Source organism: Nelumbo lutea, chromosome 7 (genome assembly GCF_056320005.1).
Source record: "Nelumbo lutea isolate HS-2025 chromosome 7, American lotus-T2T, whole genome shotgun sequence".
NCBI lineage: Eukaryota > Viridiplantae > Streptophyta > Magnoliopsida > Proteales > Nelumbonaceae > Nelumbo > Nelumbo lutea.
In genome coordinates this window covers 4,403,712-4,427,214 of record NC_142690.1, presented here as the reverse complement: position 1 = coordinate 4,427,214, position 23,503 = coordinate 4,403,712, and the positions used below count along the sequence as shown (strand labels likewise).

Sequence of the window (23,503 nt, the reverse complement as noted above, 5' to 3'; positions counted from 1 at the left end):
TACTCTGTTTGTGAAGAAAAGTAGATCTTTGGCAGTGTATCTCATTGTGTATGTTGATGACATTATAGTGACTGGTGATGATGCCTCAGGCATTCTGGCTCTTAAGTCTTTCCTCGTACAGAATTTGAGATTAAGGATCCGGGGGAGTTGAGATACTTCCTTAGCATAGAAGTTGCCAGATCCAAGGATGGGATCCTTATTTCCCAAAGGAAATATGTTCTTGATTTATTGTCTGAAACTAGAAAACTGGGTGCAAGACCAGCTGCAACTCCCATTGATATGAGTCACAAACTTTCAGCTACAGATGGAACTCTGTTGGAAGACAAAGGGGTTTTTTAGAGACTTCTTGGGAAGCTCCTGTACCTGTGCATGACTAGACCAGATATTGCGTATGCTGTCAGTTGCATTAGCCAATTCATGCATGCTCCTAGAGATACTCATATGGCAGTAGCAGAGCGGATTTTGTGCTATCTGAAAGGCTCTCTAGGGAAAGGAATCCTATTTACCAAGCATGACCACTTGAAACTTGAAGCCTATACTGATGCTGATTGGGCTGGAAATATGGATGACAAAAGATCTACTTCAGGATATTGCAGTCTGGTGGCTGGTAATGTTGTCTCTTGGAGGAGTAAGAAACAATTTGTTGTGGTCAGATCTTCTGCAGAAGCAGAGTATAGGGCCATGGCACATGGGGTCTCGGAATTGTTGTGGCTAAGGTCCTTAATGGAAGAACTTGGGATTGATCATGACAGACCCATGATGTTGTACTGTGATAATCAGGCTGCCATCAACATTGCTCACAACCCGGTACGATATGATCGAACCAAACATATTGAAGTTGATAGACATTTTATTCGAGAAAGAGTCTCCTCTGGAGAAATGTGCCTTCCATTCGTTACCTCTGAAGGCCAATTAGCAGACTTTCTCACCAAAGGCATCTCCAAGGCAAGACTTCATCATGACATTGGCAAGCTGGGCATGATTGACATCTATGCTCAGCTTGAGGGGGAGTGTAGAGAAGATGGGCCGAATGGCCCATAGGCTGTTACTGTATGTTATCTTTATGTTCTTCTCTGTAATGGGCCTTATTTTGGGCCCATACTCTTTTATGTTCCTTTTTTTATAATTTCTTGTCCAATTAAGGACCTCTCTTGTAATTACTAAAAGATTAACTTAATAAAAGTGTATTAGAGAGTTAGAGGGAGGTTAGGTTCGAATCTCTCATCCTCTAACTCTTCTTGCCGCAACTCTCTCTTCTTCTCTAATCTTCTCTTGCTAGTTTTCTTTGTTTCAAACACAGTCCCTATTTCTAGGACTGTTTTTCAACTGATATTGACCTAATTTTTGGTTTTTTCGTATACAAAGTGACCGCTCAAGATTCAAACCTCATGTTCTCATGCTTGTCATCACAGAATTTTTCCACTGCACTAACCAAAGAGGAGCTAGCATGTATAAATCTTTGTGTGTGTGTGTAACAATCATGTATATGATCATATATTTCAAAAACCACATGACCATTCACGTGTGAACACTGCATAACTTGCATGGTTTCTTTTTTATTTCCTTTTTTGGTAATAATGCTTATTTTTATATTAGTTTATTGAATGCAATATCCTTATTTTTTTTAAGCAGAAAGAGCATTTTATTCAATTAAGAGAAATAAAACTGAGTTACAGCATATAAACAAAGACAGTTCGACATAGAAATTTTACAATACAGCCCAAAAAAGCTGTTGCCTTTGAACTCCCTGTTTAGCAAGGGAATCGGCCATTCCATTTGCAGTTCTCCTAACCCATGTAAACAAGGCATTAAGTTCCCTTGCTATGGTTACTATCTCCCTTAGCTGATGCCTGTAGTACCAAGGAACATTACTGCTTGAATTGGTCCAAGATATCACTGTTTTTGAATCCCCTTCTATTTCCAACTTTCCAAGTTCTTAAAATCAGTTTGCTTGGCGATCTTTAGCCCTTGAAGTAGAGCTAACAGTTTAGCTTTTAAAGAGTCACCTTCCCCTAAAGGTCTTGAGTACATAGCCAACACTTTGTTTGAGGAGTCTCTGATCACACCACCAATGCCAGCCATACCCGGATTTCCTATAGAGCTCCCATCATAGTTCAGCTTCAGCTTGTAGGGACCTGACAGCTTCCACTCCATCACTTTTCTTTCCTTCACCTCTGCAGTGTACGCCACTTCATTCCAAGCTCTTACAATATCTGTAATTGAAATGTTTTGGAAGAACTGGAGTGATTTCACCCAATGTGCAACTTTTATCTTCATGGCCTCCACAATGGCCTCTTTTGGCCTATGCTTTTCATTGAAGATTCTCGCATTCCTTTCCTCCCATATTGTCCACACCACTGTTGCCCTTGCTGATTTCCATATCACCCTCCTTTTTGTTGGCTGCCTTAGAAAGCTTGGATCAAAGAGGCTTATTACATTATGGGGAGCCCTCCACCTGCAACCAAAGAGAGAGCAAAGAGATTTCCAAACAAACAAAACAAAGGAGCAACAGATCAATAAATGGGGTAGGGATTCACCATCTGCACAGCAAAAAGAGCACATATGAGGAGAGGCATTTATTTGGCCTCCTTTTTTGAAGCATGTCACAAGTATTTACCTTCCCTGAAAACACCTCCCAACACAAAGCTTGAATTTTTGGTGGAATGGGCTTGCTCCAAATCTCTTTCATCGGGAAATTATCACCCCCAACAGTAGTTTGAACAAGAGTATTAAAAAAAGTCACAGGTAAAGGTGCCATTAGAAGAAGCAGACCAAACTCAAGTGTCCTCCAAGGATTGAACAAAGAAAACTGATTTGAGAGTATCAAGCAAGCATTTTAGAGACTCACACTCATTGTCCCCCAAACCTCTTTTGAAACCAAAATCCCAACTCAATCCGGAATGAGAAAAGTGACAAAGTTTGAGATGGGTTTTAACTTGTAGTTAGAGACTGAATATAGATCTGTGAAAATGAAGCAGAAAAGAGCACCACCCAGCCAAAGATATTCCCAAAAAAGCACCCTAGAGTCACAACCCACATCAAATCTTATGAGATTGAGAAAAATAGGATATACCTCTTGTATTGCTTTCCACGGAGAGCTCGGGGAAGATGTAGGGTCTAACTTTGCATCCTAGCCATTGTTCATCAGCCCCCATGAATGCTTTCTATCACCTTATGCCACAACCTATCCTCCAAAGCCATTTTCCTAGTAGGGAAGTATTCCTGTATACTAGGTTCCCTAGTCCTAAGCCTTCCTTCTCCTTTGTCTTGCAGACTTGTTCCCACTTCACTAGATGATCCCTCTTTTCTTCCCTAGGCACCCAAAGAAAGTCCCTCGTGAGTTTTTCTAAGAGTTCTGCCACTCTATCAGAGATTCTAAAGGTTGAAAGGAAATGGGTTGGTAGGTTTGCTAGGGTTGCTCTAGTCAAGGTTATTTTTCCACCTATGGATAAATAGTTCCTCTTCCAAAGTGCCAGCTTCCTTGTAAACCTCTCCACCATTGGCTTCCAAAAATCTTAGATCTTGGATTCCCTTCCAATGGTAACCCTAAGTACTCCAATGGTCAATTTTTGACTTCACAGTTCACACCCTAGGATCTCTGCTAGTCCTCTCAAACTTTCATCTTCCAAGTTAATCCCTACTATGCAACTTTTCCCCCAATTTACCTTTAGTCTAGAAATTGATTCAAAGGAAGTGATAAGCTCACATAGATTTCTTATGCTCTCCTGGTTTCCTTCCTCACAAAATAGAATGATGTCATTTGCAAATTGCAAATGTGTGACTACCAACCCAAGTCTTCCTACTCTCCATCCTCTAAATAGATTTCTCTGATCAACCTCCATAACCATCCTACTTAGGACATCAACAATTAAAGTGAACATAAATGGTGAAAGGGTATTCCTTGTCTCAACCCTCTTTTTGCTGGAAGTAGTCTCTAGCCGCACATTGATCATGATTGAATACTGCACTGAACTAAGGCATCCCTTCATCCACATTCTCCACCGATCCCCTAGCCCTATTTTCCCCATAATTTCTAGAAGAAAAGACCAGTCCACAAAGTCATAAGCCTTCTCTAAATCCAACTTGTAGACCACACCCCTCCCTTTCTTCCTCCTCTTCTCTGATGCACATTCATTTGTTACTAACACCTGGCCAATGATCTGTCTCCCTTTAACAAAGGCACCTTGCTGTTGTGAGACCACCAAAGGTAGTACCTTTTTAAGTCTCCTAGCGAGAACCTTTGCAATGATCTTATAGAGGCTCCCCACTAAACTTATTGGTCTGAAGTCCTTTGGAGCTTTTGCTTCCTTCTTTTTTGGGATGAGGGTGATGAAAGTTGAATTTATACCTTCAGAGATTTTCCCTTATGTGTAAAACTCGTTGAAAACTTCCATCAAATATCCTTTGATAAGGTCCCAAAACTCCTGATAAAACGCTAAAGTGAAACCATACGGACCAGGAGCTTTAGACCTCTCCATTGAGAAAACTGCCTCTCTTATTTCTTTTGAAGAAAACTCCCTTTCTAAGGTTGCCACCTTATCTTGAGGCACTCGAAACCATTGAACATCTGGGGGAGAAAAACTTCTCTCACCTTGATTTTTGAAAATCCTCTTAAAATGGTGCACAAACACCTTTATAATCTCCTCCTCCCCGGTTATCTTCTGTCCATCCACTTCTAGCTTGACAATTTGATTTTTCCTTCTTCTCCCATTTGCTATGGAGTGCAAAAATTTAGTATTTCCATCCCCCTTCAACAGCCACTTGCATCTAGATTTTTGCCTCCATGAAACCTCTTCCTTCCTAAGGACTTCTTCTAGTTCTAACTCACATTTTAATTTCCACCTTTCCTCTCTTTCCTCACTGCTCATAGATCTAAAAGCTTCTTTCTTATCAAGCTCCTCAATTTGATAATACATTTATAAAGGACAATTTGATATATTGTATTTGATGCCATAATCTGTCATCTAAATTTATATCCCTCTTTAGGTTTCATTAAGCATTTCACCATGTGCAAATGGCAGAATTTTGGGGAAATTTTGTTCAGATATTCGGAAAGTCTGGGAAAATTAGAAAAACAATGAAATGTTAGAAAGAACATGAAATTTATTTGTGAAGCTTTGGAAAATGTTAAAAAGGTGTTTTTTTATTTATGTTAACCTCAAAACCTAAAAATATAACCTGCTAGATATCACAAAATGGGAATTGATGGGAATATCTAATTATCGTCATGTAGGATGGACATTCTTAAAAATTAAATACAACTCTGTTATCCTAATTTCTTCACTTAAAGATTCTTTTAGGATCAAATTTTACAAGATAACCATGAATTACTCTGATATTTTAAGAGTTGTATGCTACAGTACAATGCATGATGTATAAAGTACTTTATAAATTTTTCTAGTTTTGGTCTCAAAAGCGCATATTGACCTGTAGTGGCTATTGCTTCTTACCCACATCGTAAATATGCAGATGCTTTCTTATATCTATCCACAATTTAGCTTATACATGGAGATGTGAATGTTGAGATGGGTGAGTGGCAAAACCAGAAAGAATAGGATAAGAAATGAGCCTATTTGTGGGAATCTAGATATAGCATCTTGGAATAGGTAATGGCATGATGGAAAGTAGACAAAATGGTCTGGCATGTTTGTGGGACTACTGTAATTTTAAAATGTGATCTAATGCAAGTTGAAAGGTCTATAATAACTAGGGGCAGGCTAAAGGGGCATTAGTTGAGGTAGTGAGAAATGATTTGGAAGCTAAAAATTTAACAATGAATATGGCCCTTAATTAGTGGAATGGAGAAACAGGATGCATTTAGCCAACTTATATGGTTGGTATGTGGGCTTTGTTGAGTTGAAGGTTGAGTATACCATGTGTTCAATTTGCTTAGTTCCCATATATGTGTCCATTTTCACATGTTAGATGCAGTAGACCAATGGCCATAGAAACAGATATAGCATGTCTTTCATGTGCGACATGGCCACAGAAACAGATAGTGAACGTTTTAAAACGCGGAGGCGTGACTTGAGGTGTTCCACTACCTAGAGGTGTGAGGCGTAGTTCAGAATGCAAGAGGCATAAGCCTCTCGAACACAACTTAAGAGGAGGGGGGTTGGGAGAATGAAGAGGAAGGGGGGATCTCACTTTTTTCTTTATTTTTAATAAAAATCTTTTATATTAAGAAGAATAAAGATGCATAACATTAGTTGAAAGTGGGGTCTTGTCGAAGCGGAGGCGAGCGAGCAAGCGAAGCGAACTCAAAAAAACAAATTGGGCTGCATCGAAAAGGGGCAAACCACTTTCTTTCCCCTTATCTTTTCTTCCCTTCCCTTCTCTTTTCCTTTCTTTCCTTTTCTCTTTTTTTCTTCTCTTTCCTTTCCTTTTCTTTCCCTTCCCTTTCTTTTCTTTTCTTTTCCTTTCCTTTCCTTTTTTTTTTTCTTTTTTCTTTTTTTTTTCTGCCTTTTTATATAAGATGTGCATGAGGCGTACGCCTCTAGCACACCTCATGAAAAAAGCGCATGAGGTGTAAGGCTCTTGCACCTGAGGCATACACCTCAGAGGTATCAGTACCTCTGGGTGTTTTGGGAGCGCCTGGCCTGGAGGCGTGCCTCCAGGCATACGCCTCCCACGCCTTTTAAAACACTGATAGCACATGTACTTGACATCCGGCAAGAGGTTAATTGGTACCCGTTTGATATTTCATAGCATTTATAAGTTATAACTAGGTTGGTGGCATCATTTATTTGGCATTTTAAGCCACATCAGCTTCCTGCAATCAGTCATTTTTCTTATGAATTGTCTTGCTTTGCAGGTCCTGGATATACAAGGATCTTGTGGTTTTGAACGGCTTGTAGACCCTCTCAAGTACCACAGATGTGTCATCACCGTAAGTGATCCTTCCGTTATTGCACAGGATCTTAGATGTGATTATGTAACACTGATACATGTCTGTTGATGTTCCTGAAGTTATTTTCTATGTCAAAATTTGTGATTTGTACTTTCTACTTTCATGCATCTTTCCTGGATAAACTTGCGATAATATTTTTGGATCTTTGTCTTAGTTCGGCTCTTCAGGATCAATGATTCAGAAGACATTATGGGCTGCTGGACTTAGCATTCCTTGTATTAAAGCTACAAATCTAGAGGATGCTGTGAAAGTTGCAAGGAATGTTGCAAGACTTGGTTTGTCTTCTTTCCATGCCAAAAATCTGCAACAGGAAAAAGCTATATATGCATCAAATAGTATTGCAAAAGATTGTGGATACACATACAAAATCTAAAAGCTATATATACCTTAAATATATGGGGCCTTTGCATGTGATATTGAAGAATGGATTAAAGTTAAATCTGCATGTTGGTTTCCCAAACTTTTATAAGAGGTGGAATTCATTAGGTGCAAGATCTATCTGATGAAATGACAATTAACCATGATTTGTTTTATCTCCCCCTTGTTCCTTATGGATACATCCTTATATTCCTAGGGATACTAGATTAAAGGTAGGGACTAAGATGCTTTGTCACCATCTTACATTGATGACATTGTTTTAATAACAGATTTGGCATGGAGATAAACTTGTTAGTTGCTTACTGTAAACATGTTCACTAGGTTGGTTAGTTATGCACATTTTGCAAATAATGATATGTAGTTTTGTTTTATGTTATCTATGAGAGACTGATATATCTCCAAACTTTGGAAGGGTATGATTTCAGTTACCTATGTGCTAACCCTGTTCAAAAAGTGCTTTAAGCAACTGGAGCCCAACATTATGTTCGAAGGAGGGATTGGTTGTGATCCTGGTCTGTTTCTGCTGAGATCAGTGACTCAATTGTAGATGCAAATTGAGATATGACCTTCAGCCTCACTGGTTGTTTGTGCGTCAGTTAATTTTGTGATTCATGATGATTAAGTTGATATTTCAATTTTGTCATTTTTTCAAAATTTTTCAAATTTTTTCCCATTGGTTCTTTTGTGAAGGATAAGCACATCCTTGATTTTCTGTCATGGTCTTTTTGCAACCATACTTATAGGTTAACTTGCAAGATGTTATGGTGCAGAAGTGCAATGGGTACAAAAGCTGCTTGACCTGGAAAAGCTAGGGGTTGACTACATAAATCCTGTTTGACCATTCTGTTCTGTATAGTGCCATATCCATTGTTAAATTATGAGGGCTTAAATCATTTCATACTTTCGGCCCATGTCATTTTTGGTCTGCTCCTAGCTTCTAGTCCCTTCATCTTGCAACAGATTGCTTCTTCTTACGAGTACTGTAGATGCTTCTGTGCGGGTAGTCTACTTTCTGATCCTATGCTTTCTAGTTTTTTCACTCATCCATATCAGCATCCACATTTCAGCTACTCATTTTTGGACATGTTGGAAATTAATCGTATTTCATCTATGTAAAATGACTTAACTGCTGACTGCCGTTCATTGTTTTTCTAAATTTAATCAATTCTTAACTTCCTGTGAATGCAGGGGATACAGTCATATTAAGTCCGGGTTGTGCAAGCTTTGACGAATTTAGCAATTTTGAACATAGGGGGAGGGTATTTCAGGAACTGGTGCTTTCATCACAGTAGTTTTGTCTCGGCTAAATTGTATCTTTTCCTAACATTTAAGTCTGTTGCAGCAGGTAAGTAATTTGGTAACTATGAGATGCTGCTTCCATAAAAATTTGAAGGTGAATAGACCTTCAAGAATTACTGAACCAATCTATCATTTTCAGTTATAATTGAAAAAATCAGCTAGATAATTAGGATAAATAAATTGATGTTAGATATTTTTGTATTCAAATGTTTTAGTATTATCCTCCTCCCTCCTAAGCGACAGAATACAATGTTCTCTTTCTTTACAGAATCTGGGGCACCTAAACGATGGGTAACAAGGCAAGTGTTGTCTAACATCTCATGTCGGTTCATCTGTACTTGCAGAGCAGGGGGTGACCTGACATTTAATTCGCCTGATCTTTATGTTCATACAGAGAAAATGAACTGTTGAACTAGTTCATTCCATTTCATAATTGATACATTATCTGTTCTTTTGGATCAGCATTCAACTGACAAGAAGTGTTTCATTGACTTTTCCCTTGGAAAGCTAGACTCCCATGTCAAACATGTCATCTGATCACCAGTAGTTTGTTTGAGCAATGGTCTTTGCATGCCACGTTAACATTACATTGCGACAATATGGTCTTTGCACGATGTCAAGGGTTTTATCAGAAAGGTGCACTTCTGTCGTTTGACAGGTTGGAACTTGGGCTAGAACAGAGGAGTAGAGGTTGATACTGAAGAGTTTAACTGATATAAGTAAACTTTAATGCAAGTTTCGAGTCTTACCATCTTAACAACTTTATTTGTTGAATAATGAATGTGGGAAACCGGAAACATCTGTAATTAGGCATTTCTATACGACATTTGATTAATTTGCAGGCTGAGCAAAGGATATCTTTTTGGATGAATTTCTTACTTTCCTTTCTCAAGAGAGAACATATGTTAAAACTAAAAACAAGCTTTAAATAGTCTGGTATTTTGCGTAGTTTTACTAAAACAAAACAGAACTTTTTTTGCAGGCTTCAATTATTCATTTGAAGGATATTATGGATGACAAATTTCATAAATGTTGCAGATGCAACATTGCAATTTTGAGTTGATATTTTGTGGGGGGTAGATGTTTTACGGTAGCTTCCACGGTGAAAGGGGATTTCCTACCGATGGTCTCCCATATTTTTTGTTGATGGTTATTTGATTGACTCTCCCCCACCCTTGACGTATAAGGGAGATATCCCCACCGCACAGCTATGGTGTCCTGGGTAGGCTGAGTGTAGGGGTGTCAATTGGACTGGATTTGGTCCAATCTGATCCTGTCCAATGTGTGTCCATTATAAATGGAGGTCCAATCCAATTTAATGAATGTTTTGGATCAATTTGGACCGGTCCAATTCAATGCCTGGACGGTCTAATCTGTTCAAATTCATTTTGATTTGGATCGGTTTCAACCCAAACCCGGTTCATTGGCACATATATTCTTATTTTATATCAATGGATTAGGTATTGGCTTAATCCAACCCAATCCAATATAAATTTGTTATGGAAGGATCGGGTCCAATCCGATCTAATAAATATTTTGGATTGGATTGGTCCAATCCAATATGTTTTGTTGGTCCATCCAATTTGTCCAAATTGATTTTGGACTGGTCAGGGTCCAATCCAAAATCGGTCCAGTGACACTCTTAACTGAGTGCCTTTGAAGTATTGTTTCATTTTATTTGTGTGGCTGTATTTGTCTAAAAGAAAATGTGTATAAAGGAAAGGAAAGGTAGGGATGGAAATCAAACACAGCCTTATATTATGGGGCTTGGGAGCACTATTGTAAAATGTAAGAAAAGGGCATGATTATTTTTTTTTCTCATCTTTTTAATATCATTAATATGTAAGCTTTCTTTTTTTATGTGTGAAGTACACGACACACCCTGCAGAAACTATGCTTGTTCAAATTGCATTTACAAAAAGGGGACATGCAATAAAATATGTTATTAAACAGAACAGAATGGGGAAAACAGGATTTATGTAGCAAACCCCATGTAATAAAATGTCATTAAACAGAGCAGAATGGGGAAAACAGGATTTATGTAGCCAACCCCATATAGTTGCGATAAAACTTGGATGACGATTTCCTTCACCTTGCCCACAAATAGAACATTCAGGGCTTAAGTCTATTCTTTTATTGACTAGATAATTTTTTTATTGGTAATTTTTAATGAAAAACCAAAGAAATTTTTTAATTCTGCATATTTTTCTCAATGCTATAGTTTGCATAGTTGATTTTGCTCGAGGTTTGTTACAATTCTACAGTCGGAATAGAAATTCTTCTTTCTTCGTATGGATGGGGATTGCCACTAATCTGCTTGTGTCGACATTTGAGTTTGAAGTTCAAATTTCTATTCCGACTCTGGTTTTCGGGAATTCTGTTAATAAGTGATTCATTTACATTTTACGGCCCAATTGTCTAACTAGAAGAAAATCTTTTCTCCATTTCCAACCGTCCATTTGTTTACCCTCTCCTCCCCCTCCCCCACCCTCCGAAAAAGAAATAGAAAAAGGGAAAATTGTATTTTATGTATTTTAGGCTGTGTTTGATTGCAATACAAATAAATTTGTATTAATGCAAAATTATGGCAGTGAAAATGATATAAATTTTGACCCATTTTTATTTTAAACTTCAGTTTATTTTATTTGATTGCAGTATAAATAAAGTAAATTAAGACATGAAACAAAATAAAATTAAACTAGAATTTGTATTTATTTCATTTGCACTATCATGCATTTATACTAGTGCAAATAAAATTTCACTGTATGTAAACACCACCTTACGAGTTTTCCATTCGGTCACGGTTTAAGCTTTGAAATATCATTACACACAATACCCAAAAAATGGAGTTCACATCATGGGGAAGCGTGAACCCACCAATAAAAAATGAACACGTCGGCAATATAGAAAGGCACAAATGTTAACGGGAATTTACACATTAGCCGAAGAAATCCGGTTGAGCCGCACACAAAAGAACAAAATCACACTTCTTTCTGTCATCTGGGATTTTTGAACTCCCACCCATTTTCTCCTCTCATCCACCGAGCCCCAATCAAGAAGCATCTCCCACCGGCGACGTAAAATCGGCATTTGTGAATGTGAAATCTACCGTCGGCGATAAATTTTCCAACTCCCCCTCCCCAAACTAGACTCCATCCCTCTGCCTTTTCTTCTTCAACCCAAAACCAAAGGGGAAGACATTTCTTTTGTGGGTCTTGGTTTGCGCTTCTACGGTTCTACCTTCCTCTCTCTTCCTCCTCTGGGCGTCTGGCCTTCAAGGCTTATGAGACCATGGGCATTAAGTTCTTCAACTTCCACATGATCCCTTGTGCTTTCATTTGATGGGGAACTACATCTCCTGCGTGCAGCTCCCGTCCGAAACACCGGTCGAGACCATCAAGCTCATCAAGTCAGACGGCCTCGTCAAGATCTACCACCGACCCATCAACGCTTCCGAGCTCATGCTTGAGTTCCCAAAACACGTTGTCTACCACTCTGATTCCTTCTACATAGCTCAGAAGATTCTGACTCTCTCCGAGAACGCTGAGCTCAAGCTTGGCCACAAGTACACTTCTCCTTCCAAAACATTTATTTTCAATCCGTCCTATCCTTTGTCACCGTTGCTTCATTCGCTCCCTTCCCGTCTCAATCCTCTTCATCGTGTAATATCTCTAAGCACGAGTTTTTGAAGAAGGCTGCAAATTGTCAACTTTTCTATATTCAAAAAACTCCATCCGGATCTCTTCAGATTCGAGTATGGATGAGTTAGGGGGAAGATAAAAGACGACCAAGGAGAGGACGATAATCACAACAAATCCAAAAATAGAGTCTGCACTACGCCTCAATTGCAGAAGGATTATACGCAACTTGTTGGGTCTCGAGCTCGGCAATGGAAACCGAAGCTTGAGCCGATACGAGAGTCTGAAAGGAGGAAGCTAGCTTTCAAAGCATTCTTAATTTGAACCTCTTTACATTTTTGTAAAAATTCATTTTAATTTGTTTGATACATGTACATATCATTCAGATTCTCTTGAATACTAGTCATCAATAGATTCATTTTACATATTTCACATAAACAAAGTTCCATCTCTCTCTCTCTCTCTCTCTCTCTCTCTCTCTCTCCATATTGTAAAACTACAACTCGTTGAAACATGTTTTTCTTCGGTCATAGTGGATTTTATCTCAATTTTGAATTAGAACTATTCGTGGGTAGAATAAATGGTGTGATCCAACAAGAAAGTTGTGATCAATTTATTGGGGTGTGGTGTCTGATCAAGAACAAGATGTTTTTGGTTGTGCCTGGCGGTTGATTCCTTGTTACCGCCGGTAGATTTCACGTCACGAACGCCGGTTTGCAGTGAAGTCTCCGGTGAGATGCTCAATGGAGAAGAGGAGAAAATGGGAGGGAGTTTGAAAATCTCAAATGACCGAAGGAAATACTAAATATTTTCACCAGGCAACCCTAACAAGGGCTAAAAATAGAATTGTCACCCTCAAGGACACCAATGGGATCTGAGTATTAGGGCAAGATCGAATTAGTAAAATTCTGGTCAACCATTTTGAAGATTTATTTAAATCCTCAAACCTGAGAGATTGGTTTGAATTTCTCAGACATGTGGAAGGCTGTGTTTGATTTCCATCCCTATATGATTTGTGGAAATCATAGCAAAACTTGTGTTTCACAGCCTTGATTTCCACAGCCTCTGTGAAAATCAAACACAGCGTTTTGTCTGAAATCAAACGCAGCCTTGATTTCCACATACCTGGTCATCAATAGGTAGGGATGGAAACCATAACAAAGCTTGTGTAACACATTTTGCGCCCCACAAATGCCCTACATGACTTCAGGAGATGTTTTAGATACACAGTTGGGCGCAGATGTAAATTGATAATAAATATTCGAACAATTGTATTAAAAGTTGTTTTTAATCTTTTTTTTAAGGGTATAGGCTGGGGGTATTTTAAGGGATAAGGGTAAAAAAAAATTTCTAGGGCTCGTTTGATTTGTTTGAATAGGGGTTTGGAATCAGAATCAGAATGGGCTATTCCAATTCTAACTGTTTGGTTGAATGAAATTAGAATCTCATTTCCATTTTTGCTGTAATAGTATTCTCCCATTTGATGGAATAGCCTTAATGAAATTTCATTCTTACTAATTTCAATTTTTATTTTCATTCTTGTCTGAACCAAACAAACCCTAAGTATTTACACAATATTCACTATTGTGTGCCTACCAAATAAGTGGCCATATCAATACTTCGATCTTGCGTCCGAGATAAAAATTCAAAGCCAGTGATTTTTGCTTGAAGTCTAGAGGGGAGCTATTTTAGTAGGATCATTGCCCAGAGGCTATTGTCATCAATCTTGAGAGTAGAAATAGGGAAAAAGAATTACAGAATCCATGTCCAGAAACTCGGCAGCAATCGATGAGAAACGGAGGAAAGGGGAGGGGGAGTTAGATTGGCCAAGAGTAGTTGCAGCAAAAGTGATTGCTGTGCTTAAGGGGATGCCAATAAGAAACAATGGTGTTGAAACTTGCTACGATGGCGGAATAGAGAAACCCTAACAGCTTTAATGGTGATTTGGCGATCACCGAAACAGAGAGGAATTTTCAATTGATTGTTTTGATCTTTTCCTCCATCCAATCGACTTTGATCCACCCAATGGTCCCAATCCCACCCTGACTAATGATTAATGAATTTCACCAATAATGACTGGCTTTTGGAATGAGTGGATTGGGTGGATCAAACGGATTGGGATCAACATTACCAATTTGCTATTCATCAGAATGGAAGAATAGAAAAACAACACACAAACATGTGCAACTTTTTTCGAATTGTGAAAACATTTCCTCCAACTTTGGTTGCATGATGTGGCAAATACTGGCGTGTTTACATTTCATTGGGTGCTGCATGCAATCATGGTCATAGGAACAAAGATCAGTTTCAGTCGGTGCAAAGCTTGTTCAAATAACCTTTACAATCTTGCATTAGGAATATCTCTATACCTATGTATTTTGTTTTATGGGAAGATATTCCTAACACAAGGCTATAAAGGTTGTTTGAATAGGCCTAGCATTGACCAAAACTGAATTCATAGAAACAAGGTAAGCATTCCTCACGGTATTATCTCGATAGTCCATAAATTTGGATTTATTCCGCAGAGTGCACCTTACACCAACCTCACGGTACCCCCTACGAATTATGAAAATGTTCTAGATGTGGGGCTCCACGTGGTGTGATGTTGGGTGAGATTATAGATTTAAAATCTCCTATCAACAAAACACCATGTTCCAACACCCAACCAACCAGAGACAGGACCTACTATAAAATTGGGATCCTGTATGATGTGCGGTGCTGGATGTTGGAACGTGTTTGTAGTCCACGGCTCTATTCATCGAGTCAACACAGGTCTGAATTGGGTTTTAAGTACATTGCCAACAATTGGATTCTACTCCTCAGATAGCGCTATTCACACCGATCTCACAGCTACATCGCACCATGAATTCGAAACATGTCTGGATATTAAACACAAATACGGGAGATATTCCCAATGTGCGACCAACACATTCTGTAAGGTCGGAGTGAGGAGCGGCCCATAAGGTGCAGACTTCGACTCATTGACCAGCCAGCTAACGTCCACTCGAGAAACCTCGAAGGAAATTCACCGATACCGATACCGATATTTACCTAATTCGAGTCCATCACACGCCCACGACGCGTACAGCGGTACAGGGGAATTCCGAACGAGGAAGCATACCTGAAGCCCACCTGAATCTACTATCTATCTTCTTTAGCAAAACAACTCGAAGCACGAAACAGAGAAAAAGACTTTCTCGAGAATCCCAAACCAAGAGGGACAATAAGAAGCTTTCTTCTGTGGTCATTTGGTTTTCGAATCGTCAAGGAGAACTGTAAGATTGAGGTATTCCTTTCTTCAATTCCGTTCTTTCTTTTCTGGAATCTGTAACTTTTCGTGGTAGATCTCTATCTTGTGTGCTTTCATTGTTGGGGTTTTAGCTCGTTTAATTTGTAGCTTCGGCTCTGTTTCTCACCATTTCCCCTGTTATTATTTGGACTCGACAGGTTTTATCTCCTTTTTTTTCATTTTTTTCCTCTAGTTTTGTTTGAATTCTTTCAATTAATTGTGCATTGTTCTTGGGATTTCATGAATGCTAGTAAAAATGCTAACTTCCTAATAGGATGCTTAAGATTTTTATATTATTTTAACATGGGCGAAATTTTGAAAATATTCATTTTTTATTAATTTATACATGCATTTTTTTTCTTTTGTCATGTTTCCGTTTTCATGAGAATTGAAACTTTCTTATTATACTGTCAAAAAATATGTTTAATTATGCCTCCGTGTCTTTATGCTGAAAAGAACATACCAAATAATTCTGTCTGTTCATTTGGGAGTCCATCACTCCATCCGGTGATTTTGATGATCCTAACCATCAGAACAATCACATTGGTTTTGATGGACCATTAAACGCACTACCAAAAAAGGATTATTAATTGCACAATTGATGTTTTAGAGTCTGTTTGATCAGTACTTTATGTATACCTTTATCTTGAAGCTAGGCTGATTAGTTGTACAATTGCCTAATTGCTATAGAAGTTCTAGTAGAAAAACAATTTCCCTTCTTTCTCTGTGTATTCACAATTTTGTAGATGTCATTCAGGATAGTAGATGTAAAGGCTTTAACCCCGCATAGATTTCACTGCTCTTGTGCGATTTGTTTGGTGTTACACATCCGGGCGCCTTATTTGTGTTTACAAATGAAGGGGATATATTTTCCTTTCTCATTTTCTTTCCTTGTTAACAATTTTTCCTTCATTGTGTTACTGCTAAAAAAATTACTTCAAAAGTGGAATTTGTGACACTTTTGGTTTTTGGGAGAGAGGGAGAGAGTAAGAAGGGGAAGAGAGTGCTGTAAAAGGATTATATGTAAATAAAAAAATTTAATATATGACTCTTGGTCATCTTAAGTGACAAATTCAGTTTAGTTAGCTTATCCACTTAATACTTATACGAAGGGGCATGTTTGTCGTTTGCAGTGCTTGTTAGTGGCCAATCTGAATAGGTCCAAACAGATTGTGTTTGTACATTCTGCTATGTGAACATGACAAATTTCTCTCCCGTCATTACTTGCACAAAAAACGTACTCTGCCTCAGTGGATGTGTTGGGAAGCAAATGAGTGGCCAAGTCATTAATGTGGTGTCTCAATCTCCACCCAGTTCACGCTGTTTTCGTTTCCAATCTAGTCGATCTCAACTGAGTTATGCTCGTCTGACAATCTCCAAGACATTTTCCTGTTCAGCTCTTGTTAGCTCTCTAACATTCCGAGGAAGTTGTTTTGGTTCCGGCTTCTCCAAACAGAGGAGAAACTGGCATCCATTAACAGAGAAAAACTTAGAGATTTCTATGGGGCATCAAGTGACATGTCTTGGGATTTCATTGCCATCTCAAAGAATGAGTTTGAGGTTTTTGACACCAAAACGAGAAACATGTACCAAAGTCAGGTGGAATGTCAGACCTGCCTCCAGGCTACAAGGAGGTGCTTCTGCAAGCCTGATTTTTGGACTGTTTGTTTGCTTTTCAAGTTCCAAACCAGCATATGCTGAAGCACCAAAGAAGAAGGATGAGGATGATTGTGACTCATCCTTGGTCAACTCTTCACATGGAAAGAAAGTTTACAGGGATTATTATGTAACTGGTGAGCAGCAGTACTTTGTGAAGAATTTCAACTCTATGTAGTTCTTTTTAAAAAGTAAAAATATATCAGTTGATAGTTTTGGTTTGCAGATTTTTTTTTTTTTATTTGGAATATGTTAAAGACAACTTCCATTAAATTTATTCTTAATATAAGCAGCTACTCTATATCATGCAGCTATTCCTGGAGATGGGAGATGCTTGTTTCGCTCTGTGGCTCATGGGGCTTGTATTCGATCTGGAAAACCACCTCCAAGTGAGAGTGTCCAGAGAGAATTAGCAGATGAGTTACGGTCCAGAGTATGTTTCTTTATGTCCTTTACAATTATTATGACAAGTTGGATTAGTTCACACTTTTCATGGTCAGAAAATGGGCAATCACTGGATGAAAGGTTTTAGGCCAAGTTTATGGTATTAACATGTGCAGACTTGCTTCCTTTAAAATGTCTTTGCCAAATGTGCAAAGGGACCTGAACCGATATTTCTCACTCAACTATAGAGGTATTATCATTAGAGACAAGTAGATTTTGACTTACTTTTAGTGTTGTCACTCGTCACAAGGTTAGCTATCAGTGGAATTAGTGAATGTACAAATGAATTGATTCTGAGAAGAAAAAGATGCAAACCATAAAACTACTAAGAGATACTCTGAGTTTAAGAATAAAGAATCTGGCATCATCTAAATTTTGGTCTTGCATAGCTTGAGTTCCTTCAACAAGTCAATCTACTAAAAGGTGCAAAATAATTTTATTAATTAGTATTGATAAAAAGTAATTTTATTAATTAGAAAAATAAAAAACAGCAAATGGTTTTAATAATTTGAAAAAAAAAATTGCAAAGCCATTTTGAACATAAGACAAGACATGCCTCTAAATGAAACAACTTTTAGGCATTTTCTCAACTGCTTGCTTTTGCATCAGGAAAGCCTGTCTTTAAAGGGATACTAACTCAAAAGCTTCAGACTGGCTTGTGTCCATGACCAATATCTCGATGTAGAAGACCCTCACTAGCTCACCACAGATACGCTAAGTCTTATGCCCACTAGATACTCTTGATTTTGGTGAGTTCAGTAACTCAGACATGCAAATGAGGTTTCAAACAAAGATAATGACACTCTTCATGCAACAGAGGTTTTTTGTTGGCATGAATAACTATGCATTTACCAAACAGGTGATTTAACTATGTATACGAGTGTTCCACTTTCTGAAATCTATGTGTGTCAAACAGTGTGCAGTTTTGACTTGTCTTTGAATAACCTGACCTTTTATTTTGTTGTATGCTTGACTTTGAATAGTTCCTATATGGTATGTTTTAACTGACCATGCAAATCTTCTAACATTGGCAGGTTGCTGATGAGTTTGTTAAAAGACGAGAAGAGACAGAATGGTGAGTTTTCTAAGTTGTATATCATTTTACAAAATTTGATGAACTTATACTTTTGTAGGCAATAATTGCTTATGTGATTGATAAGTTAAATTGCTATGCTATCTGTCTTGCTTCTGGACCTACCTTCACAACTGAGATTTTATTGGCCAAGAACTCTGACATTGATTTTGTGCAAGGAAGCTGAATGTTGTCCTTTACATAGATATCTAAATTATTCTGGGTGAAAACTCATTTCAACAAAAAATTTATACAGGTTTATTGAGGGAGATTTCGACACATATGTTTCGCAGATCAGGAAGCCATATGTATGGGGTGGGGAGCCTGAGTTGTTCATGGCCTCACATGTTCTCCAGTGAGTCTTTTATCATGCTTGCTCACCTTCTTTCTTCCATGGTGAATATACTAAAATACGTAGCATATGTCACTATAGTAGGGTATATTATCTTTTAGTCTGTTTGGTATTTTGCATCCACTTTTTTTATAGTAAAATAAAGTTCATTAAATAAAAGAAAGTACAAGAGAAAGTGATTAGACATCTCCCGAAAGAGATAGAAAAGTGCAATAACAATAGTAAAATAACTTACCAAAAAAATAACAATAGTAAAATAAAATTTAGTATTTGTGTACACTTAGGATTGGAGATCAAGAGATAATGCAGTGTGACCTTTTCCAGTACTTTGGTTTGATAATTCATAACAAGGGAGAGATAGAATTAGATCAGGATGGGCATAATGGAGGGGTGAATCCAGAGTCTTTTGTGATAGATGTCAGATGAGTACCACTTACATTGAAAGGAAAATTTAAATTTTATAAAACAGTTGTAAGGCCAGCCATGTTTGGAGCAGAATGTTGGGTAGTCAAGAAACAGCATTTACAAAAAAAAAAAAAAAAAATCAGTGTGGTAGAAATGTGTACGTTGAAATGGAGGGTCAGAAATGAAGTCATTTGAAAGAACCTAGGAGTAGATCCAATAGGTGATAAAATGAGAGAAAGTAGATTGAGATGGTTTGGTCACATGCATAGAAGACCACCAAAACACCTGTAAGAATATATATATATATTTTATCAGCGACACAGATGAATTTATTAATCAATAGAGAACAAAGTTACAACAAGAGGTTGTGAAAACCAGAAAAACCCAATACAAACCATAAACACCCAGCACCCTATTACAACTGTGCCCAATACATTTGCTGTTTTTTACTCCTTGTTTGGCCAAGCCATCTGCTAGGCTATTAGCCAATCTGCTAACCCATCTAATTTGAACGAACATGCCTTTAGAAAGAAGAATTCATCTGTTGCAAATTGAAGGGGCTAGAAGCAGCACTAGGGGTAGATCAAAATGGGCATGGGTCAAAGTAGTTAGAAATGATCTAAGTGCCCATAATTTAACAATCAATATGGAATTAAACAGAATGGAATGGTGAAACAGGATTCGTGTTGCTGATCCCATGTAGTTGGGATAAGTCTTGGGTGATGATTCACTTCATTAAACCGCTGAGTCTCATTTGTGATAATCCACTCTATTAACTTCACTATTACATGTTAAGAAAGCTGAACTGTTCATTCAGATGGGTTCCAAGAAGTTCTAATGAAACTGCTAAAGAGATTATCTAAACATGGTTTAAAATGTCAACATATTTCCATGACATCTCCATTTCCATGTGTATTGAAATGAAATATTCCTAGAATTATGTCTTCCCTAGTGAAGACTACAAACACTATATAGAGTGCATAAGATGGTATTATAACATGATGAGTTGGCAACACTGATTAAAAAAAACATGATGAGTTGGCAACGCTGATAAAAAAACATGACGAGTTGGCAATAATATTGCAAAAATGTGGAGTAACAATGTTATCACCTGCTTGATGGAGATGATGACCACTTTGAGCCAGTTTCAAATTCTTTTTGGATAATTTAGATTATTTAGTTGAACTATTAGAATCATTTGCACATTTTCTGAATCTAAATTTTGTTTGAACTTACTTTATTATGTAGTTTTAACTATGGAAGTCTACAGGACAACTTCACAATGTATTATTTTGTCTATTAACCTTAATTTCTTGGTTTTGTTTGATGACTTGTGATGAGATAACAATCTAAAAGGGTGTATGCATGCTTCTTTTATCATTTCATAAAACATCATTGTTATGTTTCCTCGTATTTTATAATGTTTTCACCATGCCTATAGTTTTCACAAGATTTCCATGTAACATTGTATGTCGTGACAAGATAATAATCTAAAAGGGTGTACACATGTTCTTTTATCCTTTCATAGAACATAATTGTTTATTTCCTCATTTTTTAATGTTTCCACCATGTCTATAATTTTCACAAGATTTCCATACAACATTCCATCAACACCAACATTTTTAACCTTTATGAGGGCCCATGGGTTTGGCTTGCTGCAGGATGCCAATCACAGTCTACATGTATGATGAAGATGCTAGTGGCCTGATAGCCATTGCTGAATATGGCCAAGAATATGGAAAGGATGATCCAATTAGAGTGCTATACCATGGATATGGCCATTATGAAGCATTGCAGATTACAGGGAAAAAGGGTGGTAGGTCAAGAATGTAGTGTATATACAAGGGAGAAAAGGTGAAAAAGGAGACTTGGTGAGTGAAGCAATTGTAATGAGCTATCTAGCTTCTTGGGCTTGTGTTTGTGCTTACTGATATAAACAAAGAGCTTAATTTTTTCAAATTTTTTGATACAATTATACTACCATCAATGATGCTCTGCAAATCGATCTTTGGAAGGATCTGACAGCATAGTTTGGTGCAATTATCATAGAAGTTTCATATACGACTTTAAGGGTTGTCCGGGACCTTTATAGAATTTTATTTAATAGAAATAATGGTTGATATCTACAACTTTTTAACTACTACTTTTCTTCTTATTATGGATATTGGGGAGGGTGAACGGAACTCTTTTTTGGATAAATAGAGAACATGGTCTTTTCACAATATATTACCTCTGATATGCTTTAGGCCCGTGATTATATAATTATCTAAATCTGAAGTACATATCGGAGTTCTACCCCGATACCGTTTCTCCATTGTACGTAAAAACAAAATTGAAACATGATTTATCTGTAAGGCTCTGGATGTTTGCAGTGTAATTTCATTTGCACTAATACAAATGCATGGGTGTGCAAATGAAAAAAGTGTGAATTCTGATTCAATTTTTCTTCATTTGTATTGCAAACAAAAAAAAGTAAGGTAAAAGTTAAAACAAAAAACAAAATTTGCTTTCAAGGCTCAGTTTGGAAAGAATATAAATACAAATATGTACGGTACAAATATATAAAATATTACAAAATGTATGGTTTTGCATTCTACATATTTGTATTTTTACTCCTTCCAAACTGAGCCCAACTCATTTGCACTTCCATACCAAGAATGCACTTCAAACAAATGAAGCCCAAGATTCAAAGTATTGGCATTGCAAAGAGCATTGGAAAGACAATGTATTTGATAATTTAAATATGTTTTGAAAACGTATGAATACAGCAAATAATTTAAGATATACAATGAAACATCTAGAAAACTCGTGTCCAGATGTGCTATAAACTTTTTTGGAACCAAATGGAGTTGGCTGCACGAATTCTGTTTTACCATACTGCTCTGTTCAGTGCCATAACTTGTCATGTGAATACTATATAAAAAAATAAATAAATTGTTTTTTGATCAATAAAATAAATTGTTAATACAGCAAAGGAGAGTTCGGATCTTTACCCAACAACCAGTCCCAAATATTCATTGCATCCATACATTGGAAACATATTGGTGGGATATTCTTCCCATTGCACAGGTTGCAATGGCTGTTGGGACCAGTACACATAATTTGGGAGTCCGGATCTGGTCCCAACAGCCATTGCAGCTGTGCATCCGAATCACCATTTGGTATGTACATACCACGTCATCCATGGCATCATGGCGAACCTGCTCATTAGTTGGTGCTGTTATTCAAAGTTTATACAGAGTTTGGCACAACTGCACAAGAGGCTACTGAAGCCAGAAGCAAACGACCTACTTGAAGGAATTTCTTGGGCCAAAGATCTAGGTATGACTATATAGACCTATCTCACGTTGATAGTGATCCTTCCTGGTGTATTTGCGGCATCATATCTGTTTCCAGAGCCCTTCTTTCGTAGTTCAAGTTTCTTTTGTTTAGAGGTTATTAGGAAATCATCCTATTTAGGGGTGCTCATGGTTCTGTTAATTAAAGCGGTATTATTGGTTTTTGAAAAATTGGTAACTTAAATCAAACCGAAGTCGATCAATTAACCAGCAGTTTGGTTCATAAGTTTTTTTTTATGTTTACAATATATATTATAAAAAAATACATAAATATGTAATAAAAAACTAAAATATATATAATATTATATTTTAAATAATAAATGATAAATTATATATTGTAAATATATATAATGTATATTTATTAATTTATAATATATATATATATATAATACATAAATACATACGAAATATATAGAAATATATGTATAGCAGTTATTCGGTTAACCAGATTTTTTATTTGGTTTTGATCAGTTTTTGGGGATTTCTTGCTCACCCCTAATCCTATTCACATAGTTGATAAGCTTTCCTTAGTATTGACTCATGATGTAACCTTGATTCAATACCAGAATTTTTGGTGAGTTTTATGTGTGAAGATATGTAATGAGACGTTTTGTTGAATGGAATTTACTTTCTTTGGCTTTCAAATGAAACAATTATTAATTTGAGTTTTATGTATCAATTAATCGAATCCTCCTACCAAAGTTCAAAATATTAGTATGCAT

The 23,503-nt window shown here is 37.2% G+C and overlaps 2 protein-coding genes across 14 annotated transcripts in view; both read left to right on the top strand.

The window, feature by feature from the left end:
* LOC148844746 (uncharacterized) overlaps nt 1–9,093 on the top strand; it is a 36,275-nt gene extending 27,182 nt beyond the window's left edge. For 2 of the 8 annotated variants that reach the window (XR_016102092.1, XR_016102096.1), the window contains 4 exons: nt 6,815–6,889; nt 7,065–7,185; nt 8,477–8,633; nt 8,856–9,093. Coding sequence is in view for 3 of the 8 variants with exons in the window: in XM_088954032.1 (XP_088810158.1) it covers nt 6,815–6,889; nt 7,065–7,185; nt 8,477–8,580 (300 nt within the window). In the remaining 5 variants the exon portion in view is untranslated. Of the gene's footprint in view, nt 1–6,814; nt 6,890–7,064; nt 7,186–8,058; nt 8,289–8,476; nt 8,795–8,855 lie in introns of those variants that run through there. The other 6 variants (XM_088954032.1, XM_088954030.1, XR_016102093.1 and 3 more) reach the window with 5 other exon arrangements.
* A 6,064-nt stretch (nt 9,094–15,157) lies between these two features.
* On the top strand, nt 15,158–21,430 carry LOC148844745 (OVARIAN TUMOR DOMAIN-containing deubiquitinating enzyme 4-like). Of its 6 annotated transcripts, none has more exons than XM_088953830.1 (6): nt 15,158–15,511; nt 16,648–17,307; nt 17,482–17,603; nt 18,649–18,689; nt 18,943–19,041; nt 21,105–21,430. In XM_088953830.1, the coding sequence occupies exons 2-6, from the start codon at nt 16,713–16,715 to the stop codon at nt 21,274–21,276; spliced, it is 1,029 nt and encodes a 342-aa protein (XP_088809956.1). In that variant the 5' UTR covers nt 15,158–15,511; nt 16,648–16,712; the 3' UTR covers nt 21,277–21,430. The 6 variants fall into 6 exon arrangements, with proteins under 6 accessions (XP_088809956.1, XP_088809955.1, XP_088809958.1 ...); XM_088953829.1 differs by having other exon boundaries at nt 15,320–15,511; nt 17,464–17,603; XM_088953832.1 differs by having other exon boundaries at nt 15,321–15,511; nt 16,766–17,307.
* Nucleotides 21,431–23,503: the final 2,073 nt, after the last annotated feature.